The sequence below is a fragment of the Pollicipes pollicipes genome, unplaced genomic scaffold (assembly GCF_011947565.3).
Source record: "Pollicipes pollicipes isolate AB1234 unplaced genomic scaffold, Ppol_2.1 Scaffold_4002;HRSCAF=4701_pilon_pilon_pilon, whole genome shotgun sequence".
Lineage (NCBI taxonomy): Eukaryota > Metazoa > Arthropoda > Thecostraca > Pollicipedomorpha > Pollicipedidae > Pollicipes > Pollicipes pollicipes.
The window spans coordinates 23,248,359-23,262,262 of record NW_023596420.1 but is presented as its reverse complement, the minus strand read 5'-3'; the positions used below and the strand labels follow the sequence as shown (position 1 = coordinate 23,262,262).

Sequence of the window (13,904 nt, the reverse complement as noted above, 5' to 3'; positions counted from 1 at the left end):
TTGTAAACAGCAAGAGAACCAACGGTAGAATGGTAGAAGCATTGAAGGAAAACCGGAGGAGACTGGGAATCACGATGGTAGACGTACTTTCCCTCAGCCAATGCTGCTGTACCGTTTTCTGTGCAAAGACATCTTTGTACGCTCGATTCGAAACCTGAACTTGGCGGGAGCGGCATGATTTCTTTACACCACGCAAACTCGGAAGAGTTAAGGTGTATACTTACTCCTACTCAATTACGATCCCTCGTTCAAAATGATGGGATTGTGCATAAATGAAAAACCACAAAAGGCTGCCGCACTTATTATGTTTACCGATTTCAGAAGTTCATTAAAAACAGTTTTCTCCGTAATATTGGAGTTGAAAACGATATCTAGAAACCAAACTTATTCTGGATGGCCCATTTTCCCTGCGGCCCAAGCCATGCTTCTATCTTATGCTATAAAGTTTTGAAATTTGGACTGCAAAGCCCTGCAGCCCTTTATTGGAAATTGAACAACACGTATAATTTCACCGAACTCTGCAGGGTACCCTCAAGCGACCTGCGCTCTCGTCCGTCGTAATACGCGGTGGTAATTTGCTTCGAAAAAAAAACATTAGCAAACCCAAAGTCTTGCAGCTTTGATAGAATCAGCTCATTTTTCATACTCAATTTGGCCTGCACATTACAAATACGTGAACTGTTTTATTGCCAACATCCACGTTCCGGTAAAAAAGTCGCTGCCCCAAATCTCACAATAGTTTTGCAGTGTTCGGTCATAGTTATTCCGAATTAAGCTGCCAACGCGGTTGAGAGGCGACAAGGTGATATGCTCCATGATAAAAGGTGTGATATGCTCCTTCAATCAAATGACACCTTTCCCCTAGATGGGAATTACCTTTTCGTGTTGTAATGACTCTGTAACATTTTGGCCTTAGCATGGATTCAGGTTGACGTGAGCACCACTTGACAGAACTTTAATTGTGGCGGAGTTCTTAGCCAAAGAGTTCCGGTCGGACAAAAAAAAAAAACGCAAAATGGCAACATCTCCAGTCGCTCCGATTCACTGGAAGTGAAAAAGCTGCGGTACGTCAACACAAGTTTTGACTCGTTTTCTGAAAAAGAAGCACAAGTTTCTTGTGGGCTCTATACCTATATAGGTCAAGAATGTGGCTGGTTCGCCTTAGATGGTACCGCCATAAAACGCTTCCTTTGCTGACAGCTCTGTCATGAAGCTCTTGGTTTGGTATTCCGTAGTAAAATTGAATTATCGCGGCGGACATTTTCTTTATTCATAGGTCTACTCCAGCTGATGATCCCCTGATTGGGTGGCTCGTAAGGCCGGGGAAAACACTTGGAACAAGTGTTTATTTCCAAACACATCCATATATGATACATTCCAAGCATTTGCCATGCATTTCACAGCAAACCGAGTTCTTCACATAATGCATTGATCACTTATGAAGTTTTATCTTGTTCACCCGAGTTTTGTTTCTGACGCAGTATTATGAAAGTTTTTCCCTCAGCACAAAGCACGACGATAGCCTGGACTAGCATGCATACAAACAAGAGTGTACAATGCAGTCTGCCATCTTCGACGTATCACATGCTACATGTCTCGTATAGGTCAAACCAAAACGCACCTACCTCTCGCAAAAAACCTCCCTTCGCAATCGATCTCAGCATGTCACCTGAACGTTTAGTGCCTTTTACAGCTCACAGCAACATGCCCAGGCAGCACAGATGGAGTGCTCTGGACAGAATGCCGGCCCATATAGCACAGGCGGAGTGCTCTGGACGGAATGCCGGCCCAGTCCGCACAGGCGAAGCGCTCTGGACCGTATGCCGGAAATGCATGTTGGCTGATGGTGCCTTTCGGCTGATTGCCTCTCAGGTGACCACGTTCAGCTCGAGCACGATGGCGCTGAAAAGCAGTCGTCTGCTGCCAGCACCGTACCGGCGTCGGTGCTCTCGCGAGTCCCGTGCACTGCTCCACTTCGAGCTCCGTCCTCCATCGAAGCTTGCACAGCAGTCGAGATAGCCGAAAACGGTGGCCTCTGTGAGCTTGACGAGGCCCATGATCTCGTTTTGAAGAAGACAGACGATCGACTCTGGTTCGAAGTCGGGCGGATGGGCAGCCAACGCTCAGGAGCAGCGCGTCATTCACCGGTTCATCTCCGAGGAACCAGTGAACATAATGCGCTATGGACTAGGATGTACCTATGACAGTTCGGACTCGTCCTTCCTCTGGTCGGCTACGCCACCCTCGATCTGCAACATAACGACCGCTAGTAAGTAGTGAGTAGCTCAAGCACGCTTTCGCGGAAATCCGCGGCTCATCTCAACTCACGCCACTCGTAATCATGGCAACCCGTACGATCAAGGACCACAGTCAGTCGCTGGTGTACGATTACCGCCATCTGCCTGACAGTTATCATTCACCATTCGACGTCGTACTGCGAGATAGATTTCGTCCTTCATATCGTCTCTGGTCACGTTTGGACGCATCGGCTCGGGGCATCACTCCCCGTCCAGTCCACAGTGGAGGCCGTCTGACCCCGGGGGACGATTTCTTGACCCGAGCTCAGGTCACCGACACTCACCGGGTCGTCGTCCGAGCGCATGGTTGTGCGAGACTTGGCGCGGCCGGCGCTGCGCAGGTTTCGCACCCGAGCGCTCTGCACGCGCTGGTTCAATAGCTGCAGACAAACGAGAAAAAACGTTGGCCGGTCAGCTGGCGTGACCGGGCCCCGTTCACCGGGACATTAGCATGAAAGTGGCACCGGGTGGCGGCGGCGCTGCCGGCCACACGGCGGGCGGCGGAGCGTGACACGCGCCGCGGCGCTGGCCCCAGTCGGCTGGAACACAGCGGCGGGCGGGCCGGGGCGGGGAGGGACGCAGTCAGCGGCCGTCAGCGGTCCAACCCCGCTGTCACAGCGCTCCACGGCCCCCGGGGACCAACGCAGGCAGGTGGGCGCAAAACACGTCGGAGGCCAGCGCGCTCCACCTCCGACTGTCATCATGTCACCACAAGCTGACAGGCGCGGGAGCATGCTGAAAGCAGTGGCACGACAGGCCCAATGCGTCGCGGGGACATTTGCGCACAAAGATCGGTCGTCCCACCGGAGCTTTAATTGCCCCGTGTCACGCGATAGGCTGGGTTCAATCACAAAGCCGGCGCACGTGCGGTAGGAGCTGGCCATGCGGCCCAGCCCACTCCCCCCGCGCTGGTATATACAGGCTGACACAAGAATGGCTACGCATGCGGGGTCAGGCGCACAGAGGAAGGTGTTCTACTTTCGTAGGTGCAAGTACCAGATGGCGTGCTCCAAATGTCTTATCGCGTGCTGGCTTCTTCTCCGCCACACACGTGGTGGCATGCAGTGTCACAGAATCCCTTCGCTAGACGCGCAGCGGGAACTGGAGGTGGCTGTATGCAGAGGCTGCTGCTGACTGTGCATAATGAAGGCCTGCGCAGTGCAAGCAGTTCCAGAGAGCAGCGGTTAGATTTCTATTTTGAAAATTTGTGTCGGTGACGGTGGCGATCGATGCCCCGCAATGTACCATACGATATTATTTTTAAGATATGGAGCGTGTCGCTTACGATTCTGGTTTTTCTGGGCGGTCACGCCATGCAAAATTTTATATGCGCGTTTTTTTCCTGTGTGCTTCTGTCATTCATGAAGGGAGAATGCGCTGTGACAAGTGTGGCAGCCGCCATGGCAGCTTCTATTAAAATGCAACATTTTCGATTTTGTGTTGGAAGATCCTTCTTCTGACAGGTCAGCAAGTTAACGTTTCTCAACATTTCTCATTCACTTTATTGTTTATTTGTTTATTTGTTTATTTAGGATATAAGAAATCACAGGCAAAAGCCCATTATGGAAGCAGTCCAGTTTAAGAAAAATGAATATACGATACACACACAAACAAAAAACTAGCCAAACACACACACACACACACACACACACACACACACACACACACACACACACACACACACACACACACACACACACACACACACACACACACACACACACACACACACACACACATGCATATCACGCAAAGTCGCGCATCAAGTCACAAGAAAATGTTCCACGTGAGTCGGCGAACCTACACAAGGGAGATCGGAATGATTTTGCTGGATCTTTTATTGCTTTGGATTGTTTGAATTGTAATGAAGTTTTGGACAAACAAATGCGGAAGATCTACTTAGCTTAGTTATAAACTCACTAATCGGTAGGCGTAGAATATGTCTGTAATGAAAGGACGATTCTGAAAGAATTTTAGAGACTTTGAACGACTCGTAAGTGGAACATCAAGTTCAAATATTGTAAAACATATCATATGCAGGTGTGAAACTGACATTATTAGATGCATCAAATGTTCACAAAACATTCAGGCAGTAGTTCTTTCTAACAGAGGTGAACTTTGAGAAAGTCGCGGGAGGTAGGGGAGAGCATAAGGATTCTAAATCAGATCTAATAACAAAATTTCCTATGATCACGTTCTAACATTCGGGATGCAGTGTAATGCAACTGTAATCAATTATCAAAATCCCCGCAAAAAATGCGGTTTTTCAGGACATTGAGTGACCAAATCATTCAGTAAAGTAGCATCGCATAAATGCTTCGACCGTTTATATAGCAGTGTTTAAGAGGTTTTGGGGCTGATAACTGATCCCCTGTATGCTATAACATTATATAACGTACGCTATTTAGGTAAACACAGCGGCGTTGTTTCATATACATATATATATATATATATATATATATATATATATATATATATATATATATAGATATATATATATATATATATATACATCCATCCAATCCTCGACATTCCATTCAAGCTATTTACTGCTCATATTGATGCAATTAGCTATTGCACTGATTCGTAGACGTAATGCTCTGAGCAGCTACCCATTTTTGATAGTTGTAAACTCACATGGTTTTTGAGATATCTGGTCCAGCGATGGGCCACGTGTCTGACCAATATCCACGAGCTTTCCACGCGCTGAGCCGGCTAAAGGCCATACCGGTACAAACAGTGTCAACGTGGACACAGTTCAGGATAATACTAGGTGCTGAAAAATATGGCCGGTTATTTCTACCCGATGCGTGATGCGAAACAATCAGCGCGCCGGCCGGACGCCCTGCTGGTTGTGGACGGGACGGGGACGGGACGACAGGTGAGCGTTTCTGCGCGGTGTCTCCCCGCGGTCAAGGACTGTCGGCTGAGCCCGGAATCAGAGGTCGGGTGGCTCACCGCAGCTCGGGCGGCACGCCGCAGCTCAGGCGGCTCACCGCAGCTCAGACGGCACACCTCTGCTCAGGCGGCACACCGCAGCTCAGACGGCACACCACAGCTCAGGCGGCACACCGCAGCTCAAGCGGCACACCGCAGCTCGGGCGGCCACACCGCAGCTCTGGCGGCCACACCGCAGCTCAGGCGGCCACACCGCAGCTCGGGCACTGCTGGTGACGTCCGCCACCCCGGCTCGCCGCAGCCGCTGTACAGACGCATTTCTGGTAAATTTGTTGTTAGTTCGCGGAGTGTTCTGGTGCTTGGCTTGCTTGCAGGCTATGTGTTAGTGTTAGCGAAATGGACCAAACGTCACTTTTTCTGTCCCTCCATCCCATTTCGCGCGGTCGGAATTTCAAACCTTGTAATGACAGGCCTAAATCGTTGTGAATTGAAGAGAGCGTTATGTCGAATGGAACAAGCCAAGATAAGCACCGCGCGGTACCTATTAATACGAGATTCCGTGGGTGCGCGCCAGTCTAAAGGGCATCGTCATGCACGTATTTTCAGCGTTGCTGCAAGGCTAGACTGGCATTTCAAGGCCGCTAGCCTAATGTTGCAGATGACATGCGACGGTGGCAGTAAGTCTCAGACATTTCCACTCCTAACATCACATTAGGAAACGATCCGTCTGTGATCCGCGCTGTGTGTGCACCATCAGCGCTGCACGCTGGAAGATTTGTTTGCATTAATTGTCCACCATCCAAACCCGTGCCGACATCGCCTTTTTAAGATTTTCCATTTAGTCATAGATGACCATACTAGACCAGTAAGCGTTGCCCGAGATACGTTTAAATTTTCAGTCACTTGCACGTCATATTTTTTTTACCATTTCCACTTGCATCAATGAAAACATCGATTTGCTGTCCTGAGAAGTTATGATGAAAGCATGTCCGGAAATTTTGCGACGAATTCAATAGCAAAGTGCAAAGGTCATCAATTTTTCACAGTGGTTTTGTCGACTGGCACACAAATTAGCTTTACTTTCGTACGCATGGGTTGGGCCAACAACAGCCATTGCCACAATACTCCCACTGAGCCCAGAGCCAGGAGAACCAGCTCCACGTGCTCGTCCATGCAGGCTCCCCTCACTGCTTCGAAAGGCACATCAGGCCCATGCAACGGCGCGTGTGTGGCAGGCCGGTGCGGGCACGGTTTGGTACAGAGCTGGTGGCCCGACCCGCCCCGGGGTTGCACCTTGCTCCTCCGTTCGGCGGCGTTGGCGTGCTTGCCCTCGAAGATCTCCAGCGTCAGCTGGTTATCCTCGAGCCGCTGGAAACGCTTGGGCGGGTGCCGCTGGATCAGACTCTCGCCCGCCTCCAGCGGAATCTCGAACGCGATTGCCGACGAGCCGTTGGCTGCAACAGGAACAAGGCAGCGTCACGTCTCCACACCGACTGGGTGCTTGGCTTGTATCCCAGCGATACGGCCGAAGGGAGGTCAGCACCTTGCCCAGGTGGGTAAACACGACAATTTTCTATGTTTGCACTCGGCTCGGTTCACGGTCAATATAGTTCGCGGTTACCCACGGGTTCACTCGCCTGTAATCAATCAGCTTGTCACAAGCTACTAATATAATAGTGGGATGCCTATGCCGGGTCAACAACTAATGTACCTGTGTTATAGTTGCTAAATGCGCTCTCCCCAAAGGAGAAAGAATATTGTTGATGGGACCAACACGCATGGCTCATCTACACGTTATTCGCCGCAGACGCGATGCAGCAGCTGCTTTCAGCACCACAAGTGCCGACATCCTGCATTCTGTCAACTGGACTTAACTGTGTTCTCACTAATTGAGTGTGAAAGCGACAAGGAGAACGTGTAGAAGACCACCCGAGCGTGTCCAGAACCAGTGTCGCCATCCGCGGTCCCCTGACGTCCGCGTGCTATATGGTGATTCCCTTGAAAATTCTGAAGGCAGTTGAGCTTTCACATACCTTGCCCGCGCCTATTAATACTACATTCAAACAGCAACTGACCCGTGATTTATGGAACCATTTGGTTCCACTGGACGGGTGTAGGTCATGAGGCAATGTAGGCGAAGCCTGGAGACGCTGCACGGCTCTTCGGAGGTGACTGGTGATTTACTGGTGACTGACTGGAGGCCTCGGATTTAGCCCGAACCATCGGGTATGATGATATAATACCAGCGCCGGTATAGCACACCGATTAGACATGGACAGCCCAAGCTTTAACACCACACATTGTTAAAACCAGTATCAGGCGTGTGTTGGGTCGATATTGCATGCAAGATCCATGACTGTATGAGGGTATGCTAATCCCGACCATCAGCGGCGAGAGGCCTGTTTCACGCTTTTGGATGGTGACGCAAATCGCGTTACCGTCTACAACTGGGAGCGGAACAGCAAAGGCTAGTCGTAAATCCCCAAATCTAATGCTGAGCTTATGGATGAAGAACAGGCTCCGAAATATATAAGCGGTGCACTACGTCTGAATACAAAACAAACTACAAGTTCTTCACAAGGACGGAAGGTTGGGAAGTTCCGATGCTAGGTAAAATTAAACTTGGAAGAGCTCCCCTGAACGAATATGTTTGCCCAAAGTTTGGAGCCCATACTGTGTACTGGTGGCCAAAAAGCGGCTTCCATGCAAATATAGGTCCACAAGGCTGTGCTCGCTCATTTATAGGGCCATCCATGTCTGCATTCCAAGAGAACGATGTTTCTTCAGTAGAGCCGTGGTCGGGAGCCCGCTGTGCCTTAAGTGTAATATTGCGAATGAACTGAAACACTTCTTTCACGAGTGCGCGAGCGTGGGGGCGATATGAAACCCATGCATGATAAAATGAACGATAGCTTTGAAATGCCGGATAACTTCAACTCACCTCAAATATTTCTACTCCAACATGGCAATGCTACACCTCTTGTTGAATGATTAATCTGATAATTGAGGTAATAGCTGACGCAGCAACCTTTCAACAGCTCACAAATGCAAAGTATGCAACTATCAGGTGCAAAACCATCTGAGTCGAGAAGTGTATAGCGAACTGGATTGTTGGATGAAGCTCATAATTTTGGGATTTGACAGATGAAGACGGTGCATACAGCTATAGCGCATACTTTGGATGACAGCGGTACAGGTAGGTACAGAGCAAACAAAACACATATCACTGGTTCCGTCTACTTTAGAGACGTCAAGAAGCCGGTTGAGCACAGTGCATAACTGGTCGTAAATTTTTGCATGGTACTTTCGAACAGTCCACCTACCATTGAAAGCAATGCATGTTAAGAAGACAAGTATTAAATCTTGTTTCCAAATATTTATCTCCTGCACACTACCTAAACCCAGCGTTATTCATTCCCCAGCAACTCCGACATTCATAAGAATTTGCGATATCCTAGGTGCTCTATTAACACGCGCTTGGGTGGGGAGGGGGTCAAATTGACCCCCCCCCCCGAAGGTTTTTCAAAATGGTTTCCGAACGGCGCGCCGTAGTCGCGCCAAACTTTGCATAGTTGCAGAAAATTGAGTAACAAATCGTCTGACATCAAACATTTAGCGACCTTGTAAGGTCGCTGACCTATGGTAGGTCAAAGTCAGGCCATGGTTTCAGCGAATGCAATTTCTAGGGAATTGTTCAATCTGATACAACAAAATCTGATACAACAACAGTCTCTGAGATGCTTTCTTAGACACAAAAAATATTGAATAAGCGAATGACGTTGATCTAAGGCCAGGTATGAAGGTCAGACCAAGGTTAAAACCAACCTGATTTATTACTCTAGGGCTTCCTGTATGGGATAGTTTCTGGTGCTCGTTTCGAATTTATTGACAGCAGGAACCGCATTATATATCTTCCATTGACCTCTTAGAGGTCAGAACAGCTCATTGACCTAAGATGACCTGGGCCGCCATTTGGTTTTAGGAACACACTGCCTAGCGTAATCTGTGTCGCTTATTCAAATGCCAAGCTCAGAGCAGTCTGTACGATTTTGGTCACCATGACCTTCAAAAGGTCAAACAAGACCACTGACCTGAAATGGGCTTGTGACCTTTTGCTTAGAAACAGTAGCCTAGGTTCTGGGGGTATTTTGGAGACCATCCTGGAATTTGACCTTGTTTGACCTTATTTTACCTGAAGGTCATGACCTAGGAAACTCAAACTGTGATCTAAGTGAGTTCACGTACAGGTCAAGATACTCTGCAAATTTGGTTTCTCTAGCTTTCTTAGTTTTTGAGATCTCAGGGGGTCAAATTGACCCCCACCCATGCGAAGGGTATCTGGCCGGCCACCCGGGCCCCTGTTAATATCCTAGCACTATCCCCACCGCCTCCCCGACTCCGCATATCAAGGCAAGGCTCATGGCTTCGGGAATAAGAGCACATCTCATGGAGGACGTAATCAGTTTACGAGGTGCATAAGCAGATTTGTTGTCAAGAGAAGGCTTTCATGGAATGCTTTCACCCCAAATATATACGGAGGGCCTTCATGCGTACTTGCATTGGTATTTTGCCTTTGACTGCGCGTTCTGAGCGCACATTTTGTGCACTTAACTACCTTCGGTCAGGTCCAACGTTTTGGTATTGATGGTCACCTTTGACATGACCCAAGGCCATCATGTTCTAGAAAGGATAGGACTTCGACTATGACGCATCGATTGGTGGAGGTTTCATGCTGACCGGTTCCATAGACTCGGAGCATGGGGCTGTCTGCCAAGAGCTTGATGCTTTTCGGCTGTTTTCGTAACCTCTGATGTAACCCATGGTCACCATGTTATTGAAGGAATAAGATATCGACTGTGGCACATCGATTGGTGAAGGTTGCTTGCTGATCAGTGCAATAGAACCCTGTTTTCCAGTTTGTGGTATCATGGTGATCTTTGACGTGACCCAAGGTCACCATGTTTTGGAATGGTTAGGATATCGACGATGGCGCGTGGAGAAATGAAAAATTCACGCTGACCGGTCCAATAGGCTCGGAGCATGGGGTTGTCTGCAGCCCCGTTTTCCCGATTTTTGATATTTATGGTCACCTTTAATCTGACCCATTGCCATCATACTCTGGACAGGGTAAGTTATCGGCTAAGCGGCATCGACTGGTGAGAGTTTGGTGTCGATCGAGGTCATAGGCTCGGAGCATCGGGTTATTTGAAACCAATTTTGGTGGTTTTCGGCGTTTTTGCCGAAGTTTGTCGTGACTCAAGGTCTCATGTTATAGCAAGAATAGGGTATCGACTATGGCATATCGATTGGTAAACTTTTAATGCTGATCCGTGTCATAGGCTCGGAGCGTGGGGTTGTCTGCAACCAATGTTGGTATTTTGGACGTTTTTGGTGACGTTTGGCCTGACTCAAGGTCACCATGTCCTGGAAAGGATAGGATATCAGTTATGGCGCGTAGATTGCTTAAAGTTTCATGCTGATCATACCCATCCGCTGCGCATTACACCATGACCAATTTGTTTGCTTTTTTGGAGCGCGTAAGTTCAAAGTTGCGATACATCATCATGCAACTTTGCGCACAAACTTCATTTTTTGCGTTGACAACCCCCCAAAACAGTGCAATTGGAGCTACTTATGACTAAAAAGCACAGCCGATAGCAATGGATGTTTTTGACACATTCCTAAAACCTCGTAAACGTCGCACCCACCCACCTGTGCCCATACCAGTAATTTTCCAAAGATTTGCAATCAACCCAGCCCGTTATCCATGACATGTGTGTAACATAGTCTTAGCCAAACTGACGTTGTGACATTGAGGCTTTAAAATGCACTCAGCTGTTTAGGCTAAATGGCAGTGTCTTCCTCTCACCCTGACAGACACCGCATGGAATCAACCCCATAGTCCGAAAGTTCCCAGACACACAGCTTAACCGCTGCACTATTGGTTTCCTTTTACCCGATCTGTGAAGTCCTACCAGACATACAGCTTAACCACTGCACTACCGATACCCTTTTACCCGATCTGTGAAGTCCTCCCAGTCACACAGCTTAACTACTGCACTAGTGGTACCATTTTGCCCGATCTGTGAAGCCCTCCCAGACGCATAGCTTAATCACTGCACAATTGGTACCATTTTCTCCGACCCGTGAACTCCTCTCAGACACACAGCTTGACCACTACACCACTGGTACCATTTTACCCGATCTCTGAAGTCCTCCAAGACACACAGCTTAACCACTGTACTATTGGTACCATTTTGCCCGATATGTGAGGTCCTCCCAGATACACAGCTCAACCACTGCACTACTGGTACCATTTTCTCTGATCCGTGAACTCCCCCATATACACAGCTTAGCCACTACACTACTGGTGCCATTTTCCCCGATCCGTGAAGTCCTCTACATGAATAGCGCCTATAGCACCAACAATGATTCTCCTGTTTGAATTGTTTGCCCTGTAACACTCATGGTTTGCTAGTCGCCCTTCCAAACAGTGCTTGCTCCCTAGGGTGTTGACTAGCTCTTCCTGACGCCAAATCCTGGCGGCGTTCCAATTCGTCACAGAAGACCTGTCATAAATCCTGGCGGTGTTCCAATTCGTCACAGAAGACCTGTCATAAATCCTGGCGGCGTTCCAATTCGTCACAGAAGACCTGTCATAAATCCTGGCGGCGTTCCAATTCGTCACAGAAGACCTGTCATAAATCCTGGCGGCGTTCCAATTCGTCACAGAAGACCTGTCATAAGAGCGCCATCACAAACAAAGTCCAGCTGGTGCACCACAGTCCGTAGCACGGAGGTCACCAGAAAGCTACGACTTTGAGGTTAAGCCGATGACATGGTGGTCCCCACGGTCGTCCCTGGTGATAAAGTCAAAGTTTAGTGGTCAAAACATCCCAATGAATATGACTGGCGCTGCTTACGCCTCCCTCTCCGCAGGTAAACACCCTGCCTTGAGGAGCCAATAGCTGGATGATGCACGAGGCTTTTGCGTACCCGTGATGACTTCCCATAGGTGGCTTCTTACGTGCCTTAGTTCCGGCTCCTGCTGTCCTGCCCTGACCTGCACCGGAGTTTTCGTCGCGCACCAGCCGTTGATTCGCTCACCTTGCTTGACGGGCAGCAGCTGCGGCGGGCTGGCAGGGTTTAGCTGCGTGCTGGTCTGGTCTGGCTGGTCCGCCGGGCTTCCGTTCGGTATGTGGTTGTCCGGTACGCTCTGTATTCTGTCCAGACCATCGCTGACGCCGTTTTCTGGGGTAGGAGTGGGGCAATTAGTAAAGGCAACGAAATACGTCCAGGGCATCTAAGCGTATACACCACCGATTCTGCCTGCCAGTAGAAGCTTGCAGTGACTGTTTTACATGATTTCACAGTCCAGTAACACCACTTTCCAGATGCCGGGGTTGTCAGCACAATAACAAAAGCTCAACCTGTTGCGACTATGTTACCACTGCTACCACTACCACTGACCGGACACTTACTGTGTCGACACAGCATTACTGGATGCGATCTACGCGAAGGGAAAGCAGCTCTACCACCATCGCTGTAAGATAATTTATGAAATGCATCGCTGGTCCCGCTGGCAGCACCCTCACGATCACAAAATTTCGTTGCTGTCTTCTTCGGAGGCAAGATGCTGACTGCATCGGTCTGTCAGCGACAGAAGACCTGCACATGAGGCATGTACACGAGTCAACGATGCCTGGCTCAGCATCAAGCACTGGCATGTGCTCACCTTTGAGCACTTCAACCTTGGAGACATTCTCAGCCTCGTCGTCTAGAGGTTGGACGGCCGCCACCGACTTGGAGCCGCCGCAGCCCATGTCCGACGTCCGGCCTTGTTGCGTTCGGCCACTTCCAGTCACGGCAGATCACCACCACCACGTTCAGGTCGTTCGCCACTGGCGCTCTAGGCCACTTAGGGTCACTGCTGCTGCAGGTCACAGCTGCCACAGACCGCCCGATCCCCGAGTCGGCGCGCGCCGAGGACGTGACGCCCTGGGGTCCCCTCCGCTGGCGCACTCCGCGGCCTGCTCTGTTCGTCGGCCTCCAGAGCCTGTCTGAGGATCGTCGGCCTTCTAGCGCCTTCCTGGCTGAACCGCGTGTCGCCAAAGCTCCTCCAGAGTGTCGTTTGAGCACCACCGGATTGTCGGCACAGCGCTGTCCAAATGTCGCCTGGGGCTCGCCGGAGTGCTGTTTGGGTGTCACGGGAGCGCCTCCAGAGTCAGCCGGAGTGCCGCCGGAGTCAGCCGGAGTGCCGCCGGAGTCAGCCGGAGTGCCGCAGGAGTCTGCCGGAGTGCCGCCGGAGTCTGCCGGAGTGCCGCCGGAGTCTGCCGGAGTGCCGCCGGAGTGGCGCCGCTAGCCGGAGCGCGGGGCGACCGTGCGCCGTTGACAGGCGTCCGGCAGCGTCAGTGCCGTCTGCCGGCGGCCGACAGCCAGACCCTGGTATGTGGCGCTGATCAATACTTCCAGGTGGCGGCCGCCCGTTCCGACAATTGGGCCGGCCCGGGCTCGCCGGCCGGCGCCAGGTGTGCCGACACGGCCCGGTAAATACGGCGGAGCGGCGCCACCCCGGCTGCCCGGAACGACCGCGGCGCGGCCGCGTCATAGTCTCACCCCCGCAGCCACGAGCCCACAATGCCCAGGCACGCATCGACCGGTGTCTCGCTGGAACTGCTTACTGAGCGGCTCAGTTGCGTCAGCGGGCTG

At 50.4% G+C, this 13,904-nt stretch overlaps 1 protein-coding gene across 1 annotated transcript; it reads right to left on the bottom strand.

Annotated features, from left to right (window-relative positions):
- Nucleotides 1–1,260: 1,260 nt before the first annotated feature.
- Nucleotides 1,261–13,020, bottom strand: LOC119093738 (uncharacterized). Its single transcript, XM_037216744.1, has 5 exons — nt 12,931–13,020; nt 12,303–12,446; nt 6,489–6,649; nt 2,582–2,677; nt 1,261–2,249 (listed from the first exon to the last, which is right to left on the bottom strand). Exons 1-5 carry the CDS (start codon nt 13,016–13,018, stop codon nt 2,199–2,201), a joined length of 540 nt encoding a protein of 179 aa, XP_037072639.1. The 5' UTR covers nt 13,019–13,020; the 3' UTR covers nt 1,261–2,198.
- Between the last annotated feature and the right edge of the window lie 884 nt (nt 13,021–13,904).

Excerpts from the sequence above, each read along its gene's own strand:
- LOC119093738 (XM_037216744.1), bottom strand. The coding sequence starts at position 13,018 with ATGGGCTGCGGCGGCTCCAAGTCGGTGGCGGCCGTCCAACCTCTAGAC. Across the intron at positions 6,650-12,302 it reads GCTGCTGCCCGTCAAGCAAG|CCAACGGCTCGTCGGCAATC; the intron begins GTGAGCGAATCA and ends TTCCTGTTGCAG. Across the intron at positions 2,250-2,581 it reads TGCGCTCGGACGACGACCCG|ATCGAGGGTGGCGTAGCCGA; the intron begins GTGAGTGTCGGT and ends GTTATGTTGCAG.